This window comes from Cnephaeus nilssonii, assembly GCF_951640355.1.
Source record: "Cnephaeus nilssonii genome assembly, chromosome: 4".
Taxonomy (NCBI): domain Eukaryota; kingdom Metazoa; phylum Chordata; class Mammalia; order Chiroptera; family Vespertilionidae; genus Cnephaeus; species Cnephaeus nilssonii.
The window spans coordinates 35,223,833-35,245,696 of record NC_137075.1 but is presented as its reverse complement, the minus strand read 5'-3'; the positions used below and the strand labels follow the sequence as shown (position 1 = coordinate 35,245,696).

Sequence of the window (21,864 nt, the reverse complement as noted above, 5' to 3'; positions counted from 1 at the left end):
GAATACCTGGAATCCTGACTTTAACAATCTTCTGATTCACCCTTTCCGGGGTTTAGGGTTCATTAGAAGTCCTTCTTTACCTCTTTAGTCAGTATAGCTCAGTTGTTTGAGCATCATCCCATGCACCAAAGGTTGCTGGTTTGATTCCTGGTCAGATCAAACCCCAGGTGTTGGTTTGATCTCTGGTCTGGGTGCCAATAGGAGGCAACCAATAAGATGTTTCTCTCTCATATCAATGTTTCTCTCTCTCTCTCTCTCTCTCTCTCTCTCTCTCTCTCTCTCTCTCTCCTCTCTCTCTCTCTCTCCCCTCTCCCTTCCTTTCTCTCTAAAATAAATTAAATGTAATTTTTTCAAAGTCCATCTTTTTGATATGTCTCCTATCTTACTGTCTCATCTCAGTGAACTGGAGCTCCCATTACTTCCCCATGGATGCTACATCTCCTTTTAGAGAGGACTTGGGTCTGTCTTACTGGTCTCTGTGGGCCAGGGCCTAACACAGTGCCTTGTACCCAGAGGTGTATTGTACCCAGAGGAGCTTATGTAATGTTTGTTATTCAATTAATTAATAAACGAATTAGAGTGTGAATGAATATTGCAATGCTATGACTGATAGAAAGGTAAGTACTCAGTGAGTCTTAAGGGATAAGAAAGAATGTTTGGGGCTGGAAGTTGTGTTCAGGAAACTTAGACTTTTCCAAAAGAATGGCTTGACAAGAAATGTGAGATTAGTGAGGAAAAGAAAATATGCAATTTAGGTGACAGAGGGTACCTGACTCATGATGCCCTGTGCTTTTAGCCTAATTTGCCTTTTTAGCCTAATTTGTCCCAGCATACCTTTTTCCCTTGGCAGGAGCCTTTGTTAGTAAAGATGATGATGGGCCTGGGTCCCCTGTTGCTGGTCTTCATGCTGGGTCTGGGTCGGACCCCAGTGATCCTGGCTCAGAATGAAAACAGGTACAGACACTTCCTGGCCCAGCACTATGATGCCAATCCAAGTGGCCACAATGGCAGATACTGTGAAACCATGATGAGGAGATGAGGCATAACTTTACTCTGCAAAGACACCAGTAACAACATCAAGGCCATCTGTGAAGATGAGAATGGAATGCCTTACAGAAAAAATTCTGAATAAGCAGGTCTCCTTTCCAGGTCCTACTTGCAGGCATAAAGAGGGTCCCCCCGGCCTCCCTGCTGGTACGGAGCCACAGCAGGGTCCAGAGACATAGTTGTTGCCTGTGAACATGGCTTGCCTGTCCCTTTGATGAGTCCCTTTACCGTCCATAACCAGCAAGCCCCTGGGCCAGAGTTGGCTCTGCTCTCCATTCCTGGCATTTCCCCACACACTCCAAAACAGTGGTGACTACATTCATTGCCAGGGGCCCAGAAAATGAGCAGCCTGGATCTTTTGTTTTCTGTTTTACAATATGTAATAAATAAAAATGTCTCTGAAATCAGTAAGAATCAAAGTCTTCTCATCAATTCTTGGCCTATTGATTTTCCCCCATTTTCTCTACTCAGCTGCCCCCAGAGAGGATGGCATAGAATACAAATGCCCTTTGCCCTGTCAGTTAGTTCTTTCTCAGTCAATAGGGAGGTAGACTTCCCCTTCCTGTGAGTGGAAGGATGGATGTAAATTCATCTTACAGAGAGAGCTGGGAAATTCCATGGCTCTTGGCTGCTAAGCAAAATTTTCATGAGAGGCAAATTGTTCTAGCTGTCAAATAAGCCAATATTACCTTTACAAAAGTTAAACTTTGAGGAGTAGTGTTTAGAACTAAATGCCAACAGATTAATTAAACTTTATATCTACCTCTCTCTTAAACTTTCTCTTTCCTCTCTGTTTCTCTCTCTCTCTCTCTCTCTCTCTCTCTCTCTCTCTCTCTCTCTCTCTCTCCCTCTCTCTCTCTCTCTCTCTCTCTCTCTCTCTCTTTCTTCCCAACACATACACCAACACACCAACACACACACACACACACACACCTGCATGAATACGAAAATTCACTCCTGGTACCCACCTTTTGTCTTACGCAGGAGGTAATTTTGAATTGCTGTGACTAGACTGCTCCCAGGATATTCTTCTGGTTATTTTATATAAAGATTAAGAATTTGATTACTTTCCATTATTTTCTCCTGAATCTTTTACTTTATCAACAGATGTCAGGCAACTGTGAGGTCTTTGGGAATTTATAGAAAGATCCCAAGCTTATCCCTTATTCTTCTTCATCTAGATTTGTTTTCAATGAAACACATACTCAGTTGAATAGACACTTTCTTTATAAAATACACTAATCAATTCACAGATTTAATGGTTAACTTCCCCTTACCTAATTTCTATCAAGAGGTGCCTGAATATTTTATTTATAAAGTGGTTGTTAATAAATTAAAGTTATGAATCACTAGTTTTGCTGTCTTGTGAATATATGACTGTGCTGGTCATGGTATTCACAATGGTGCCCTCTGCAGCTGCCTACATTGCCCTGAAATGGGCCAAAAGCCTTGCTTTTTCAATACCCAGGTTATAATAAGTGTCTAGGTGCCACCTAGGAGAGCCCAGACTCACTGAAAGTATTTAAACTTATGCAGGAAAAAATGGGGAAGTAAATTACTGGTGCACACTCAGCACATGAATCTTTCTTCCTTGACTTTACCTATTTCAAACTTGATATCAATGTCATTTCCTAAGAAAGTAGGAAGAAGAGTTTTCGAAACTTCTCTTAGTAGAAAATTTGCCTTATTTAAAATTCCAAAAAACCCTTAGGAAGTGAGAAAGGTCCAGATTTTGGTAGAATATTTTGAATCTTTTCTCAGGTTCTCCAACCAGTACCTCCACCCTGATATGATGCAAGATGACTTCCATAGAGATCATTGACCTACTCCAGGCCTTGATAGGGAAAGCCAAAAGTATGGACCATTATTGTATTGAGTGTGCCATAGCTGTGAAAACACATATCTTCTCCAAAAATCTGCTTAGAGAATTATCATTGCATTCTCTTCTATGGTGTTAGGGCAAATGACTGTTTCCTAGGAAATCACACGGCAATGGGATGGAGCTGTTTACTGACCTGCTGATGGAAGTAGCAGCTGGGTAGCCAAGCCTAGCACTTTTTGCTCTGGGTCTCTTGTTCTCTCACAACATAAAGCTGCTTAAAATTAAATGTCATGTGACAGGCAAGTCAGTCTGTATCTCAAGTGAATCATTTGAGTAATTGAAGTCCTGGTCAGCTTTGCAAGGAAAAGAAAACAAAACCCTCAAAATGTCCAAGCCCTTTGAAGAATGGTGATATGCAAGGAAGAAAATTCCACTCAATGTGAAGAGGAAAATTTTCTGTAGGGACCCAACATAAATTCTAGTAACTAAGATATTTCAACTTAAAAACAGCCTTCTAATTTAGAAGGAATACATGTACTCTACACAATAAGGGGGAGGGGAATAATAATATACACAACTTGGTGTAGTCATTCATTATTTTACACAGATTGAAGGAATCAAAGGAAACCAAGAAAAATAGAAATTGCAAAAGTGATCATTACCAACAGTTACTGAGCACTTACTGTGTACCTGGCATTATGATAAGCACTTAACATTGATTTTATCATTTATTCCTCATAACATCCCCAAGAGGTAGGTATTATTATACTCACTTACAAATGAGGAATAATGCTGAGAGAGGGTAAGTAATTTTCCCACATCATGTAGTTAAAGTGGCAGAGCTAGATCTTTGGGGTCACAGTATCAAAAGAAATTCTTATTGAGAATCAATGTCGTAGAGTGGAGAAAGCCTTTGGGGCAAGCTCTGGCCAAAAAATATGTGTTGGGATGGTTTGGGCATCATTTCATTTTCTGTTGTAGCTAGAATCTTGAGATACACCCATTGATGTCTATATTGGACTTCTGTTGGCAAATATTTGTTGATGGCTTATTAAATCAGTTTGTTATTGTGGCTGAGGCTGTGGATTTGCTCTTGCATGAATAGTTTAGGTATTCTCTGTAGCCAGTTATCTTTCTAAATCATATATTGGACACGAAGCAGGATGAAAAAAAGTTAGACAGTACCAGGCAAAATCAGAAGTGCAAGATTAACCATGCAAGATTAGGTTTGGGGAAAATAACCCAAAGTACATTGTTGTGATGAAGCTATTACCCACGTGCTAAGTGTACCTTCATTAGTCTAAGGATGAGGAGTTAATCAAGCATTCATTCTCTCTTGTTCCCACAACTGTTCCCTTCTCTCTCTTCCTAAGTCCATATATCATATCTATTTCTGTAGGCACTGAAATGTGACCTAGAGCTTTCTAGCTTTTTGTATACAAGCAAAAGGTGGCTGTGACTATAGGAGAAAGCATTATAAAGAATGAAGTTATAAAAAAAAAGAAAACAAACAAAATAAAAGAATGAAGTTATGTTTGAAACTGGTATGCAGGTCCCTCATCAGCCATTTCAGTCACCCAGACAGTGTGACCTGCCATCATGAAGCAGCATCTTTGAAAACAAAGGACAGTAGTACCTATACACATCAAACCAGGACTTTAGCTATGATCAGCTCTTGGACTGCATATGTAGAAATGGCCCTGTATGATTCTCAAAAAACTGTCCTTTCTGTTTTGGGTTGCTCACTTCCTGTTGAGTCAGAGATTAATTTTATTTGCTCTAGTACAGTGATTTTCAACTGGTATGCCACAATAATTTTTAAAATCTGCAATTCCTGACTATTTAGTCAGGAGCTCTGACCTCTTTTCTCTTAGATTGTCAAATTAAAAAATGACAACCAACACAATAGCTGCCTGGTGTGAATGAAACAATATTATACCTATTTATTTTGTCAGATTGACAAATAATATATTTTTTGGTGTGATACAAAATTTAATAATTAGTTTATGTGTGCCATGAGATGAAAAAGATTGAAAATCACTGTTCTAGTGAGTCAGCCCTGCCTCATTGCCATGGTCAAGGAGATTCACAGTTCATGAGTTCATGCCAATCCCAGGAGTGACCGTCAGATGGCAGCATCTAGCTAGTTGGTGTTGGTGAGATATTCCCACTTACACTCCAACCCTATTCCACCCCTGATTAAACTCTGTTGCTAGAGAGAAGCAACCCTGAACGTAAATGTTTTGAATAACCTGAATATTTGGGGAGTGGAAACAGAAAGGCAGCAGAAGATGTGGGAAAAGCACTGATTTTAGAGTCATATAGATCTGGGTTCGTTTCTCTACTCGGTCCACAGAAGCAATTTTCTGACACTATATGGCAATGCTTTCTTTGTTGTGTCTCTGAAGGTTTTTGTTTAGTGTTTGTGTTGTTTTTAAACTGTATTAAACATATGTTTATTTTCCACTGCCAAAAGTGCCAACAAAAGGATTCTGCAAGTAGAGACAACAGAAAACTAGCAATCGCTATTGACAAGAAAGACACAGCATGAAGGATACATGCATAATAATGAAATATATCCAGGGCCATAGTTTTTGGTTGTGCATAGCAGCAAGGAAAAAAGACAGTGTAAGTCTTCTTTTGTGGCAATTGTGTTATTGAGATTTATTTTTAAAATTTCTTTTATCAGTCAATTCTACAAGTCATTTTGTTTTATTCATTCATTAGTTCCCCCGTTTGTTTATTAGTTCACTCAACCAATATTTACTATCTTCGGAGCACTTTGGCTGGATACTCTTTTTTTTTTATATAGGATTAGCAAGATTTCAAAAAAGACTTGATTTAATATCATTAAAAGAATGCCAACTGGGTGAAAAAGGTGAAGAAATTAAGAAGTACAAATGGCCAGTTTTAAAAATAGCCATGGGGATGCCAAGTCAATATAGGAAATACAATCAATAATGTTGTAGTAATGATGTGTGGTGTCAGATGGGTGCTAGACTTATGTGGTGATCACTTCTTAAGCTATATAAATCAGTATGTAGTATACCTGTAGTACAATATGTCAACTGTAATTAAAATTTTTTAATTTAAAAAAAGAATACTCACATGAGAGGAAAGGCTAACCCTAAAAGTTACTCTATTCTTTTTCCTACACCTTCCTCAACTCCCAAATGTCAGGAATTAAAATCAGTTCACAAACTCTCATTGGCATATCCTGTCTATCCAAACCTTTGGGAATCAGAGTCTCCAGGGAACCGAACACTCTCCAAAGATCACATTATTAGAGAATTTCCTCAAGAGACAGACAACTCCAGTGTCATTTATTTATTTTTTTAAATATATTTTATTGATTTTTTTACAGAGAGGAAGGGAGAGGGATAGAGAGTTAGAAACATCGATCAGCTGCCTCCTGCACACCCCCTACTGGGGATGTGCCCGAAACCAGGGTACATGCCCTTGACCGGAATTGAACCTGGGGCCCTTGAGTCCGCAGGCCGACGCTTTATCCACTGAGCCAAACCAGCTAGGGCTCCAGTGTCATTTAGATCTGCCTTTTCACACCCTGGCCATACAGGACATATACACCTGGGCTTCTACCTGTTCAGTCTCTGCCCTGAGTCATTGTACTGGCTACAGCACCGTCTCTCTATAAGAGAAAAGGTCTTGCTTTCAGAGAAGATCATGTTTGCAAACTTTTTACTCTTTGGGAAGCTGATGAGAAAAGTTGTGAGCAGGGAAGTGAGGAGGAAAGACTAGACTATAGAATTGAGGAAATATCAACTTGCCATTCTCAAGACCTCTCTCTGGTGCCCATTTGTTACCTTCTTTTCTCCTTCCCCTTGGTTTCTCTCCAGGCACCTCCAAGGTAGTGATGGCTCTCCAGAAGACCCTTTCATTGCTTCTGCTCTTGTTGCTGACCCTGCTGGGGCTGGGGCTGTTTCAGCCCTCCTATGGCCAGTCCATGTACCAACAATTCCAGCAGCAACATGTGGACTCTACACAGAGAGGTGGCACCAGCTCCTACTGCAACAAGATGATGCAAACACGGGGGATGATGAGGCCTACCTGCAAGCAATTCAACACCTTCATCCATGCAGACGTCAGGGCCATTAATAACATCTGCAGGAACCCCAAGATCAGGTGCAAGAATGGCAAGATGAACTGCCATGCGGGGGTAGTGAGAGTCACAGACTGCAAGCTTACAGCAGGTTCCCCGGGAAACTGCAGATATCAGGGCAGGGGCAGCTCTAGGAGTGTGGTCATCGCCTGTGATGGTAAACCCCTGGTGCCTGTGCACTTTGACAGATAGATACTACCCTGAAGCAGTTATGGCCCCGTGGTTGACCTTTTACTTATTCCTTGAATATCAATGAGTAATGCATTTGAGCTATGTCTACTTATGTCTATTTCTTTTTCTCTATATAATCTATTCTGTTAAATACATCAAAGAGAAATGGAGACATAAACGTATAATGGGACTGGGCTTTCTATAATAACATTTTCTATAAACTCGTGCTTCCTTTTATAATACTGATCAGCTTAGCTCTCTCAAATCATATCCTCTGGAATTTAGTCATTATATGTATGATATAGCATTTCACGTATTTTAAGGTATTTCCATCTTAGTTATCTCATTGTAATACTACCGCACCCTTGTGATGCTCATTTTGCTACAAAAGGGGCCCAAAGTTAAAGGATTTGTTAAAGAACATGAAGATAGTTGAAAAGCTGAAACCAACAATCCATTTCCACTGGCTATTAATCCAGGGATTTTCCTACTTCATCACAGGGAATGCTTTAAAAGTAACTGCTTTTTGATATTCTCAAAAGTCAGCTGTTGGGGGGAGCATTAAACATTTAGAAATATGAACAGGCAAAATGAGAGCTCTGTCTGTATAATTTGGCAGTCTTGTTATGTTTGTATCTAGTAAGGAACTTTCTTTTTCTCTTCACAAACTTTTGAATCATAGTAGTAAGTCAGAGTATTAACAATGTACTAGATCATTAAGACTCATTCTCTCTTCCTGACTGGAAAGATTTCTCATGTTTTCTTTGTAATAAAGAACTCAAACTACAGATATCTGTGAAGATGGTGCTATCGTTCTTGGGTGGGATTTCTTTTCTTTTATCCTCTTTTAATTCTTTTCTAGTTTATAAACATGCACCAACACCTTAATACCCTCATAAACTGGTCCATGATTAAAACCTATTGGATCAATGACCATGACAGAGAAACATTTGTGTCATTTACTAAAGACAATTCTTACACCCTTCCCTTTTCCCTTTGATTATTTTGAAACATATTGGAGAACAGAGATGTATGAAGACACTAGCAGCTAAAAATGGAAGTATGTATGTGAGTGTATGTGTGTGTGTGTGTGTGTGCATGTGAAAGGACTAAACTGAAAATATTTGAATTAAAGCAAATATACATTGTTTATGTTTAAGGTGTGCAACCTCATTCAGTATACTAGTACATATGCATTGTGAAAGAATCACTACAATCAAGGTAATTCACCTATCTGTTACTTCACATGATTACCAAAAGTGACCCCATTTTGGATTGCTTTCTACTCCATTCTTTTCAACACTACTGAACATCATAGCTTAGCCCACCAGTTTCTTCCGACTACATATTGCTTTCACACCATTGTAAAGTTAAAAAATCCTAGGCATGAAAATTCTATATAATAAAAGCGTAGTATGCAAATTGTCCCCTAGACCGGGAGTTCCACCAAGGGGTGGGGCCAGCTGGGGCAAGGGAAGGAGGGCCTGGCCTGCGGCAGCAGGTGGCTGGGGGAAGAGTGGGAGTACCGGGTCGGTAATCGGCAGCCGCAGCCGCTAAGGACCATACCAATGCATGGATTTCATGACCTAGACCTCTAGTTCTTAAAAAAAAAATTGTGGATCATTTTTGCTAATCCATGTCACCAAACTAAAACTTAATAACTAACCAAATTTCAGCCTTTTTCATAGATGAAATTTAAACCAATCAATTTAGAATTACCTGATCAGCACTGGTGAGATAATCTGGCTGATAAGACTCCCTGCCTTCCCCTGAATGAAGGTGCCCTTGCTTAAAATAATCTAGTCTTTAACTTGGTAATCCCACCCTCTTTTTGCCTATAAAAACCTTCCATTTTGTACAGCTCACCAAAGCGCCTTTCTAGTTGCTAGATAGCATGCTGCCCAATTCCTAATTGCTTAATAAAGCCAATTAGATCTTCAAACTTACTTGGCTGAATTTTGTTCCTTAGCTCCTGCCCCCAGGGCCTTGCCATTCCTTTGTACCCAGAAGACTGTCTTTGATGTACGACCCCTTTGCTCCAGGCTCTTCTCAGAGTGACCCCCGGTGTTCTAGATGAGGAGATAAACAGGTGCACAGAGTAAGGCTGTCTCCTCTCCCCCCCACCACTGCCAGTGAATTGGAACACTGCCCTCTCACATCTATTCCTTTCTCACTGCCTCAGACTTCTTAGCTCTAAGAAAAGGGAAAGAACACTGACTCTGTTCTGTAGATTCACACACTAATCCCCATGAACCTCTGAACGTGAGTATGGGATCTGAAAAGGGCAAATTAGAGTTAGAAGGGTTGGTACTGAGCATGGCTGGGGAAAAGTCACAAGAACAGTGGAAGGGGCTTGCTTGACCTTCTAGGTGATAGAGTTGAGAATGCAGTGATCCAACTTGTGAGAAGCAAAGATGAGAATTTAACTCAACATTAATCTTACTAATTCACACCTCCCTTCCTCCCTAATATTTTCAAGCATAATACATTGAAGTAGCTTGAATCATGGTCTTCTCATCCTGATTAGGCCATTTGAGCTAGGGATAGGGTGCCACAAATGAGAACATGCCTATCCCTTATTCTGTGTCTGATAGAGCACTCGAGACCCCCAAAAGTACTCTCATGCAAATCCCATTAGTCTATCACAGGTCTGTAAAGGAGCTAGTATTAGGCTCATTTGAGGACACCAATTCTGAGATATTGAGAATCAGATTAGAGTTTCTTTGGGGCCAGGTTAACTCCTCATGCTAACTGAGGACAGGGAGCTGGTTTAAAGCAGAGACTTTTTCAAACATATCTAGGCCCTGATTTTGACCAGAGCAGTTCCTGTGAGGGCAGTTTCAATCTTGGTACTTGGTTGCTAAAAACACTATTTCTAAACTGCATTTCCTTTATGATAGTATTCTTAATGGCAAATCAAGATCATTCAGCATGATGATAATTAGGGAAATGGTCTCTGAGAAGGCAAGTGGGCAATCAGAAGTGCTACCATATTTCAGGCAGCCTTTGGGGAAGTGCTATAAGGAATCAAGATGAGATAAGCCCCACTTGCAGAGTCTGTTTTAATTGCAGCCTGGGATTTCAGGGAGCCAAAGCCTTCCTGCTTGGAAAATGTTTCCCAAGTCTACTCATCTTCTACTTTCCCTTAAACTTTTTCTATTTCACAGACATAAAATTTAAAATACCATTCTCTTTCAGACACACTCTTATGAGAACACATCTGAGCTGTAAAACAGAGCTAGCTAGAATGCTCCTTGTTTTGGGTGAAGAGGGTGTTTGGAATTCTCAAAATAAATTTCATCTATTTTCTACAATTTTGTGGTTGTCTCACTCAGGCTCTAGCATATTTTCAGTTCTTGTAAATTTTATTATCTCATGAGATTTATCATCTTCTAGTTGGGAACCAAATGGTAAAATTGAGCCTAAGTGTCTACATTGGCAGGGAAAGGAATTTTAAGGTGGAGCTCAGCTCACGGCAATGTGGCAGCTATGTTTTCCTCTCTCTTCAATGGAGACCCACAGGTGATCCTGGTGACTGAGATGTCCTCCTCTCTGAAGGTCCTAGGTGCTCTCTTATTCCTGCTCATCCCCTTTTGTGGGCTCCATGTACACAGCCAGAACCTTTCCTGGAGGCAATTCATGAAACGGAACCACCTGAGCACAAGCTGGGGATTCAATGAGTACAGATGCAATGATCTCATGAGAGGAAGAGAAGCTCCAAAAGACAGGAACTATCACATCTTCATCTATACCTTCTGGCACAAAATCGAGCATATATGCATCAGGAACTGGAGAGATCGCTACAGAAATGTATACTAGTATATATGGGCTCAATATCCCTTCAAAATAATCCATGTTACTCGGTGAATAACAAAAAGGGCTACAAAGAGCACAGGAGTTACAGCTACATTGAATTCCATTGTGGCACAAATGGGTTTGTTGATAGCATAGAGGACATCTAATTGTTAGAGGTTATCAGTAACCTCTACCTGTACCCCCTGGTTTTAGTAGAGTGATGAGTGTTTCCCAAGTGGTGGACCTTGCCCACATCAATAGCCCTTGCTAATCACTACTTTGCATTTATGTGCTAATGTTTTCCAACTACTTAGAGTTATGTATCACATGGTTTCTTGATATCACAACTTTAGCTATATTGGTTCTCTGCCTGGATACCCTCTGTTGTCATTTACCTGCTCTACCATTTTATATATATAATTTTTTTTAAAGATTCAGCTCATGTGGCATCTCTTTTTGACTAACCCAGGAATTTTCTTGATTTGATTCCTTATACCTACCCAAGTTGAATGATCCTCCCTTTACAATAAATTATATCATTCTAATGTGTGTGACATTTATATATGTTATATGTGCAGAGTATATGTGGTGATTGGTATAAGTATCCATTGACATGGATTATGCTTGAATGTGATTTATGCTATGTGTAGTTTAAGATGAGCGTTATATATGTGTGTAATATGCTTATGTGTGTGATGAGAATGTAAATGTTTAAGTACTAAGTTGAGGAAAATTGTGACTTAGGCATTGATTGTGTCGACATGCTGAATTTCACTCAGATTGGGAGTGTGGGGGTGGGCAGAGCTGATTTAATATAATATGTAGTATAATCCTAACTCATAGTATGTGCTTAGTCTACATTGGCCTTCCTTTCCCATCTTTTGGCTTGGTACTTTCATTTTGACTTTGATAAAACCAACATCACTAGTGCCCATCAATCATCTCCTCTCCCTGGCTTCCGAGGATAGAGGTTTCTAATACAAAAATGTAGGCTGTCTTCTGTATGAAAGCTATAAATTCCCAGGATTATAAATAACCTTCTCCATAAGCTATAGAAAGGTTCCTACTGGACTCATTTATTAAGAATATCTCTAAGGCCCAGCTTGCATTGTTCAGTGGTTGAGTGTCGACCCATGAGCCAGGGAGGTCATGGTTTGATTTCCACTCCGGGCACATGCCAGGGTTTCATGCTTAATTTCCAGTAGGGGGCCTGCAGCAGCAGCCAATCAGTGATTCTCTATCATCAATGATGTTTCTATTTCATCTCCTTTCTCTAAAATCAACAAAACAAATTTTAAAAAAATATTTCTAAGGAGGCCAATGCAATTTAAGGGGCTTAAGGCAGTGTTTCCTGAGGAATGATACATTATGTAGAAGATACTAGCACAATTGACTTTATCTGATAATAATCATTTTCACTTGGCAGAGAAATAGGTTGGGATAGGAGAAATAGGGTGGGGTTGGCAACTCTTCTCAAGAATGAAGTTCAAACCCTAGCTGGTTTGGCTCAGTGGATAGAGCACTTGCCTGCAGACTGAAAGGTCCCAGTTTTGATTCTGGTCAAGGGCACATGCCAGGTTGCGGTCTCGATCCCCAGTAGGGGGCGTGCAGGAGGCAGCCAATCAATGATTCTCTCTCATCACTGAGGTTTCTATCTCTCTCTCTCCCTTCTTCTCTGAAATCAATAAAAAAATATTTTTTAAAAAAGAATGAGGTTCAACGGAGAGAGAAAATGGTGGCTGAATAGGCACGCGTGTGGTGCACCTCATCCCGGGGCCATACTGGAAAAAGTGTGCACAACACGCGTGCCTTTCTCACTATCAATTTTCCTAAACTTAGTACTTAAACATTTACATTCTCATCACACACATAAGAAGAATGGTAGGAACAGGGATCTGGGCTTGGGAGGGGCACCCAGCCACTAGTCCAGGAGGGTGAGGAGGAAGCTGCATTGCACCAAAGCCGCATTTCTTGGCAACAGGCACTACATCCAACTGTGGCAAGGAAAAGCCACACGGCTGCTGGCAGCCGGAATCTGGACCTAAGACCACAGCCGCAAAAAGTTGCTCCACAAAAGATGGCCCAAAAGGCAGCCCAAGCAGCAAGGTGCTGGGGGAAGATAAACTAAGGTGACCAGATTTTAACATTGGTAAAGCGGGACACCATTGATGGGGGGGGGGGGGGGGTTCTTGATTAAAAATTTGGTCTATATGGAGCAACAAAAATTTTCATAGAAAGCAAAAATAGTATTGTAATATATTTTTTTTAATTTCAACATAAGTACAATTTACAAATATAATAAATAAAAAATTATGTATAGTATTATTTTATTCTTTGGCATATTTCTTATTTGAGTAAATTTTTTTTAGTAGATTGCTGTCGTTGTTTAAAAGGTTATGAATTTGCCGTAACGTAAGTCATAAGTGTCACTTTCAAGGCCGGCGCTAGACATTTTGCTGCCACTATAAAATATAAATAATACGAGTACTGTCTGCTAAATTTAAGAAAATTTATGTATTTATGAAATCCTACCTAATAATAGACAAATATGCAAATTGACCGCACCTTCGCTACGCCCAAGCCACGCCCACCAGCCAAGCCAAGCCCACCAACCAATCAGGACGAGTATGCAAATTACTCAACCAAGATGGTGGTTAATTTGCATATCAAGACAGCGTAGAAAGAAGCCAAGAGCTGCAGAAGGGAGCAAAGCTGCTGAGAAGCAAGCAAGCCGGGGGGAGGAGAAGGGAGGAGTGGAGGCGGGGCGGGGGAGAAAGGAGAAAAGCAGGCGGGCTGGCGGAGAAGGTGGGGTGGGGTAGAGTGCAGAAGGAAACCCTATTGCAGGATTCTTCCTGCAACGGGAATGCTAGTAAATAAATAAATTACTTACCTAAATTATCTGAATAGCTGATTTGTAATGACATCACTTGTTTAACTAGCTTACTAGCACGAAGTACGATGTGTATCCTCTGAGAGACAGTTACAAAATGTTTTTGTTGTTGCCAATCCCAAAAAATGCCATTGTTCATTAAGTCCAAACAATGGTGGTCAAATTCTAAGAACTGATCAACAATGCAAACTTTGATAAGCAGTTCTCGATAATCAGTTCTCAACAATTATTTGTTATTATTAAAGTTTAACATTATAAAATTAACAAAAATAATATAAAACTCATATCCTGGCTAAATAGCCACATGGCTGCTGAAAACCGTATATTCCCTTCCCTTTCTCCTGCCGTTCCCTAGCTTGTCGTGCATTCTTTCCAAAAATCGGGACTTTTTTAAAACGCCACGGGACGCGGGACAAATTGTTAAAACATCGGGACTGTCCCACCAAAAGCGGGACGTCTGGTCACCTTAAGATAAACCCGCAGTTTTGTGGTTGTTTTGTCCTTTCTTTTATTTCCTAAACCCAGAACACAGGACTTTTGGATTGCAAACACTTACCTGAGGCTTCGGTGCAGAGAGAGAGGCACAGACTTGAGGGACCTGAGGAGAGGCTGGGGAGGGAAACAGGGCAGGGAGACTTGGCCAGTAATCCTGTGTTGGGACATTCTTAAGCTTTCAACCTAAGCCTCCATTTCTCCCCAGAAGAGCTAGCTCTCCCCCCAGTAGCATCAAGGCAGGTAATATAGCCTGCCACACCCTGCCTGCATTTTGAGCTATACAAAGGAAACAAAGGCAGAGGCCAGGTTTATGGGTCTGAATAGGCCCAAAGAGCCCTCAGTAACTGGATTGGAAGATGGGCCAGTCTGCCCCGCTATTCTGCAAACCAGACTGATAAAAACTCCAGGTTGTCAGCCAACCCCATTGGTCTCCATACAAGGATCTTTGACCAACCAAGGCCAGAGTTATATTATTGGCTACTCATGGAGGGGTGGCTATGGGTCAGGGAAAAAACACCCATCTTACTCCCTGAATGCGAAACAGCACCAACCTCACCTAAAGCCCTGTCAGAAACAGATACATGAGTGATTAAGACTGACAGCTGGCAGACAGGCAAAGAGGGCAGATTGATCCCAGGTGCTTGCAGCCAAGGCCTTTGGAGACAGACACAAGCAGAGGACCTGTGGACTGCTTGGAGCTTCAAGCCAGGTGCTAAAAGCCAAAAGATAGTGCCTGACAGTGGCCAGCACCTAGTACCAAACAGGAAGCCCAGAATTAGCAGACAGAATGGAAGAGTGGGGTCCTAAACCAGCTCCCAAAGGGCATTAAAACTCAGCTGAAGTGAGTGACACTTCACTTCTTTTTTTAATTCTTATTATTTAAAAAAAATTTTATTATCATTTTTCATTTTACCTTATTTTATTTTTCTTTGCACCATTTTCTTCCTCACTTCTCTTTCTTTCCTCCTATTTCTCTTTTCCTATCTCTTGTATTAGTTTTTTTCTTTCCTTTCCTTTTTATCTTTTTAAAAATGAACCTTTTCTATCTGCTTTATTGATGTGTCTCTGTTGTTTTATTCATATATCTAATTTCCTCTTACCTGCTCCTCTTCCATTTCCCCTTCTCTTTTCTTTCTCCTCACTACTCAATTTTATCTTTTCTCTCTCTCTCTTCTCTTACTCTTTTCTTCTCTTAATTTTTTAACTTGTTTCACTTTCTAAATTCCTATCTTCTCTCTCCTCTACTCTGTTTCAATTTTTTTAAAAAAATATTTATTTTTATTTCTTTTTCTCCTGCCTTTATTCCAAACCATGATCCTTCTCCTATTCATCCAATTCCTCAACCTTATATTTTCTATTTAAGCTCTGCATCTACAGATTCTGCTCTCCCCCCCTTTTTTTTCCTGGGTATTTTTTGTTTGTGCTTTTTTTGTTTATTTGTTTGCTTTATTGTGTTTTCTACCCATAGACTAACTTTCTTTCTTTTTTCTTTCTCACTATCATTCTTGTTCTATTTTCTAAATCTCTTTTCTCTAGCTGTCACTTTTATTTAGGGTTATAGGTGTCTTGCGTACATTCATGTTCTGTTCCTCCTGAGTTATGTCTTGTCGTATTGTATTATATGCCATTCAGTCAGTGTCTCCAAAACGTTGGCATGATGTGGTAGGAACTGAGCCACATGATCAGACACCTTGAGAGGCAACTCCATCCATGAGTAGGACGGTAACATTAAAGACCAAACTACATCACCAGAACCCAAATATTTCAAGTAGAGGGTCTCCTTAGAAATCCCGGCCCAGGAGATCTGAGACAATGAACCACTGGGTCCCCCAAAATGTCTACTAAATAAAACCAATTCAAAAAAATCTGGCAGTTTGATCTAATGCATAGAAATAATTACAAAGCAATAGCAAAAATGGGGAGACAAAGCAACAACTCCCAAATGAAAAAAAGGAGGAATCACCAGAAAAGGAATGAAATGCAATGGAGGCAAGCAATATGTCAAAGAAAGAATTCAGAGTAAAGGCTATAAGGATGCTCAAATGTCTGGATCAGAAATTCACCAAGGTATATAAGAATTAAGATGAAAGAATGACATAGCAGCAATAAAGAACACAATGGAAAGTTTCAAAGTCTAGTTAGAAGACAAGGTAGAAAAACACCAAAACAGAACAAATGGAAAAAAAGAGTAGGAGGAGAGTCTCAGGGAGCTCTGGGACAACATGAAACAAAACAACGTCCACATTATAGGCATGCCAGAAGGGGAAGAAGCTGAGCAAGGAATAGAAAACCTGTTAGAAGAAATAACAGAAAACTTCCATGACTTTGGGAAGAAAAAAGTCACACATGTTCAAGAAGCACAGAGAGTCCCAAACAAGATGAATCCAAAAAGACACACACCAAGACATATCATAATTAAATTGGTAAATGTCAATGACAAACTAAGAATCTTAAAGTCTGCCAGAGAGAGACAGTTACCTACCAGAGACCTCCCATAAGACTATCAACTGATTTCTCAAACAAAACACATTAGGCCAGAAGGTAATATAAAGAAGTATGCAAAGTGATGAAATGAAAGGGACTGAATCTTAGAATACTCTATCCAGCAAGGCTATCATTCAAAAATGAAGATGAAATCAGGAGCTTCGCAGACAAAAAAGACTAAGGCACTTTATTACCACCAAGCCAGCAGTGCCAGAAATGCTAACAGAACTGTTGTAAAAAGAAGAAATAGAAAGGGAAGAAGGAAAAAAGGTATAAAAAATAAAAATGGCTATTAACAAGAACCTATCAAGAATAACCTTAAATGTAAATGGATTAAATGCTCCAATCAAAAGACAAATGGATAGCCGAATGGATAAGAAAACATGACCCATGTATATGCTATCTACAAGACACCCACCTCAGAACAAAGAACTCACACAGACTGAAAGTGAAGAAATGGAAAAATAATTTTTCAGGCATACGGAAGTGAAAAAAAAAAAAAAAAGCTGGGGTAGCAATACTTATTTCTGACAAACTTGACCTCAAAGTGAAGGCCATAATAAGAGATAAGGAAGGCCACTTCATAATATGAAAGGGATCGATTCAACATGAGGCTATAATTCTGATAAACATATATGCAACCAATACATAAAAAAAAAAACTTCTGGAAGATATTAAGGGAGAGATTGACATCAACACAATCATTGTACGGGACTTTAATAGCCCATTGACATCACTGGATAAATCTTCTAGACAAAAAAATCAACAAAGAAACAGCAATCCTAAACAACTGACTAGATCAGATGGAACTAATTGACAGCTTCAGAACATGCACTCCAAAGCGACAGAATATACATTATTCTCAAGTGCACATAGGATATTTTCAAAGATAGGACACATATTAGGACACAGTCTAAGTGTCTACAAATGCAAGAAGGTTGAAATCATATCAAGCATCTTCTCAGATCACAGTGGCATAAAATTAGAAATCAACTACAATAAAAACAATCAAACACATGGAAAGTAAATAGCATGCTGTGAAACAATGAATGGGTTACCAAAGAGATCAAAGAAGAAATAAAAAACAACCTGGAAACAAATGCAAATAAAAACACAACAATCCAAAATCTATGAGACACAATGAAAACAGTCCAGAGAGGCACTACAGGCCTACCTAAACAAACAAACAAACAAACAAAACAACACAAGAAAAACTGGTAATAAGATATCTAACCCTACAACTTAAAGAACTAGAAAGAGAGCAAGAAGAAAAGCCCAGAGCAAGTTGAAGGAAGGAAATAAAGAAGATCAGAGAGAAAATAAATGATATTGAGACCATAAAAACAATACAAAAGATCAATGAAATCAAGAGCTGGTCCTTTGAAAGAATAAACAAGAATGATGAACCTCTAGTACGGTTCACCAAGAAACAAAGAGAGAGGACCCAAATAAACAAAATCAGAAATGAAACCAATGAAGTAACAACCAATCCCACAGAAATACAGCTGATTGTAAAAAAAAACACTATGAACAACTCTATTCCAACAAACTGGACAACCTTGACCACATGGACATTTTCCTAGAAAAATATAGTATTCCAAAACTCAATCAGGATGAATCAGAAAACCTGAATAGGCCAATAACTACTGATGAAAATGAAGTAGTAATAAAAAAAACTTCCAGCAAACAAAAGCCCTGTTCCGGACAGCTTCACACAGGAGTTTTACCAAACATTCAAGGAGGAACTAATACTGATCCTCCACAGACTGTTACAAAAATTTCAAAAGGAAGGAACACTTCCAAACTCCTTCTATGAAGCCAGCATTACCCTAATCCCAAAACCAGATAAAGACACTACAAAGAAAGAGAATTACAGGACAATATCCCTGATGAACCTAGATGCTAAAATCCTCAACACAATATTAGCAAATCGCATCCAGCAATACATTAAAAAGGTCATATACCATGACCAAGTGGAATTTATTCTGGGGATGCAAAGCTGACACAATATCCGCAAATCAATAAACTGATACATCACACAAACTAATTGAAAGACAAAAACCACATGATCACATCAATTGATGCAGGAAAAGCATTTGATAAAATCTAACACCCTCTTTTTATAAAAGCCCTCAGCAAAGTGGATATAGAGAAATCATACCACAGCATAATAAAATCCTTATCTGACAAACATATAGTTAATATCAGACTCAATGGGCAAATTCTAAAACCATTTCCCCTAAGAACAGGAAAAAAATATGGATGCCCACTTTCACCATTTCTGTTTGACATAGTATTGGAAGTGCTTACCATAACTATCAGAAAAGAAGAAGAAATAAAAGGTATACAAATGCGAGGGGCTGAGGCAAGCCTTTGAGGCTGCAAAGGCCGAGCCCCTTGCATGAATTCTGTGCATCAGGCCTCTAGTCCTACCTAATAAAAGGGTAATATGCAAATAACCATCACTCCACTACGCCCACTATTGGGCCGGTGGGAGGCTCAGGGTGGCCTATCTGGCCGTTGAGAAGATCAAGATGGTGGCGCCCAGTCCTCTTAGCTCCAGCAGAGTCTGCCCAGTAGCAGCAGTCCAGGGTGCCGGGCTGGGAGGCACCAGCGCCCAGCGTGAGCCTTGGGATCACTGGCAAGTGGCGGCGGTTTGGGGGCGGGGGTCTCAGCCGCCCCCAAGCCGCAGGCTCCTCTGGCAAGCCGGGCTGAGACCCTCGCCCCCAAGCCGCAGGATCCCCTGGCAAACCAGGGAGGCTTGGGGGCGGAGGTCTCAGCCGCCCCCAAGCCACAGGATCCCCTGGCAAAGCAGGGCGACTGGGGGGCGGGGTCTCAGCCACCCCCAAGCCACAGGATCACTGGCAAGCCGGAGCGGCTTAGGGACGGGGGTCTCAGCCGCCCCCAAGCCGCAGGATCCCCTGGCAAAGCGGGGCGGCTTGGGGGCGGGGGTCTCAGCGGCCCCCAAGCTGCAGGATCCCCTGGCAAAGTGGGCGGCTTGGGAGCAGGGGTCTCAGCCGCCCCCAAGCTGCAAGATCCCCTGGCAAGCCGGGCTGAGACCCCCACCCCCAAGCTGCAGGATCCCCTGGCAAGCCGCAGGATCCACTGGCAAGCCGGGGAGACTTGGGGACAGGGGTCTCAGCCGCCCCCAAGCCGCAGGATCCCCTGGCTGTCAGGACAGCTTGGGCTGGGGTCTCAGGCCTGCAGCGCCTGGCACCCAAGCCGCAGGATCCCCTGGCTGGGCTGGCTGCCTGGGCTGGGGTCTCATGCCTGCAGGGCCGGGCACCCCCACTGCATGATCACCCAGCCAGTGGCAGCAGCCTGGGCTGGGGTCTCAGGCCGGGAGGGCGGTGCACCCCCACCAAGCTATCTTCAGGCCAGCGAAGGCAGCCTGGGCTGGAGCTGTGCACCCCCACTGGGCTATCCCCAGCCAGGCTGAGATGGCAGGCTGGGCAGGGGTCTCAGCCTGGCTTGGCTGAGGCGGCAGCCTGGGCTGGGGTCTCAGCCTGGCCAGGGCTCGATCCCCTTCCACTGGTGGCAGCCTGGGGTCTCAACCATTGCGTCACACCAGCCAGGCAAATATGGAGGAATCTTAAATGTTGTTGTTTTTTTATAATATATATTTTATTGATTTTTTACAGAGAGGAAGGGAAAGAGATAGAGAGCTAGAAACATCTATGAGAGAGAAACATCGATCAGCTGCCTCCTGCACACTCCCCACTGGGTATGTGCCCCCAACCAAGGTACATGCCCTTGACCAGAATCTAACCTGGGACCCTTGATTCTGCAGGCCAATGTTCCATCCACTGAGCCAAACCAGTTAGGACTGTCCAATATGCTAAAGAAAAAACCCTATCTAATAAAGAGGGAATATGCAAGGGAGGGCATTTGGGGGTGACCAGGGTATCAGGGGAGGGCAGTTAGGCATTGATCGGACTGGCAGGGGAGTGGTTAGGGGGTGATCAGGCAGGCAGGCAGAGCAGTTAGGGGCAATCAGGAAGGCAGGCAGGCAAGTAGTTGGGAGACAGCAGTCCTAGATTGTGAAAGGGATGTCCGACTGCCTGTTTACAGGCAGTCGGACATCCCCCAAGGGGTCCCAGATTGGAGAAAGTGCAGGTTGGGCTGAGAGACACCCCCTCACCCCCCATGCACGAATTTCGTGCACCGGGCCTCTAGTATACTATATAAGCATTGGACATTTCCTGGCATTCTTGGAGAAAGTAATCTGGTGAAAGACTGAATTTCCTTTAATAAAAAAATTCAATTACATTCTTTTTTTTTTCCAATTACATTCTTGTTATTTATATATTACAAGGATTGAAGAAATATGTACTTTAGAAGTTTTGAATTGTTAAAATCATTAAAGAACATAAAATATTACTTTAAAATAGAAAAATTAAGTGTGAGATATACATTCTATTTCATCTTTTTCTGTATCCTTAAAAATCACTGCAAATATTTTTCCAAGAAAAAATTAAAAACAAAATATGAGTGCCATCTTTTAGAGACTTCAGCAATACCTAATTCTCCTCTTCCCTCTCCAACGTCTCCCTCCTCCAAGAGTTGTAGTCACTTTCTGTCTCTGATCAAGGAGAGAGTAAGAATGAGGGTAACTGGGACAATCTTTTATGCCAAACTCTTAGAAGGTATTAGTTTTAGCAAAATGGCCTAGACTGAGATGGAGACTCTCCCAGATTTGTTTTCTTTCCTACATGCAATTATGTATTGTGGGAAAGTCAAGATAATTGAGTGAGTTAGAAGTTCATTTAGCTGTATCCATAAATCAGCTTAAATAACCTGACATACAATTATAGAATAATCCCAAAAGTAGGCAAAGTTTAGAAACAAATTAAGCAAATGTTCCAACAACTCTCAACTCGTTTCATATTAAATTCAATGGGAGCTTTTAGAAAAATATCAATGCCTAGATCCCTGTGAGATAAATATATTTATTGGTTTCTGCCCCCATCCCCATTTCTGGCACAAGGATCCTAAAAGCCTTAAAAAGTCCTAAGTGACAAGAGCACTTGCCTGAAGTCC

At 41.0% G+C, this 21,864-nt stretch overlaps 1 protein-coding gene across 1 annotated transcript; it reads left to right on the top strand.

Moving 5' to 3' along the window:
* Positions 1–2,846: 2,846 nt before the first annotated feature.
* LOC307097668 (ribonuclease 4-like) lies at positions 2,847–7,181 on the top strand (the record flags this gene model as incomplete). Its single annotated transcript, XM_079767734.1, has 2 exons — positions 2,847–2,901; positions 6,727–7,181. 2 exons carry the CDS (start codon positions 2,847–2,849, stop codon positions 7,179–7,181), a joined length of 510 nt encoding a protein of 169 aa, XP_079623860.1.
* Positions 7,182–21,864: the final 14,683 nt, after the last annotated feature.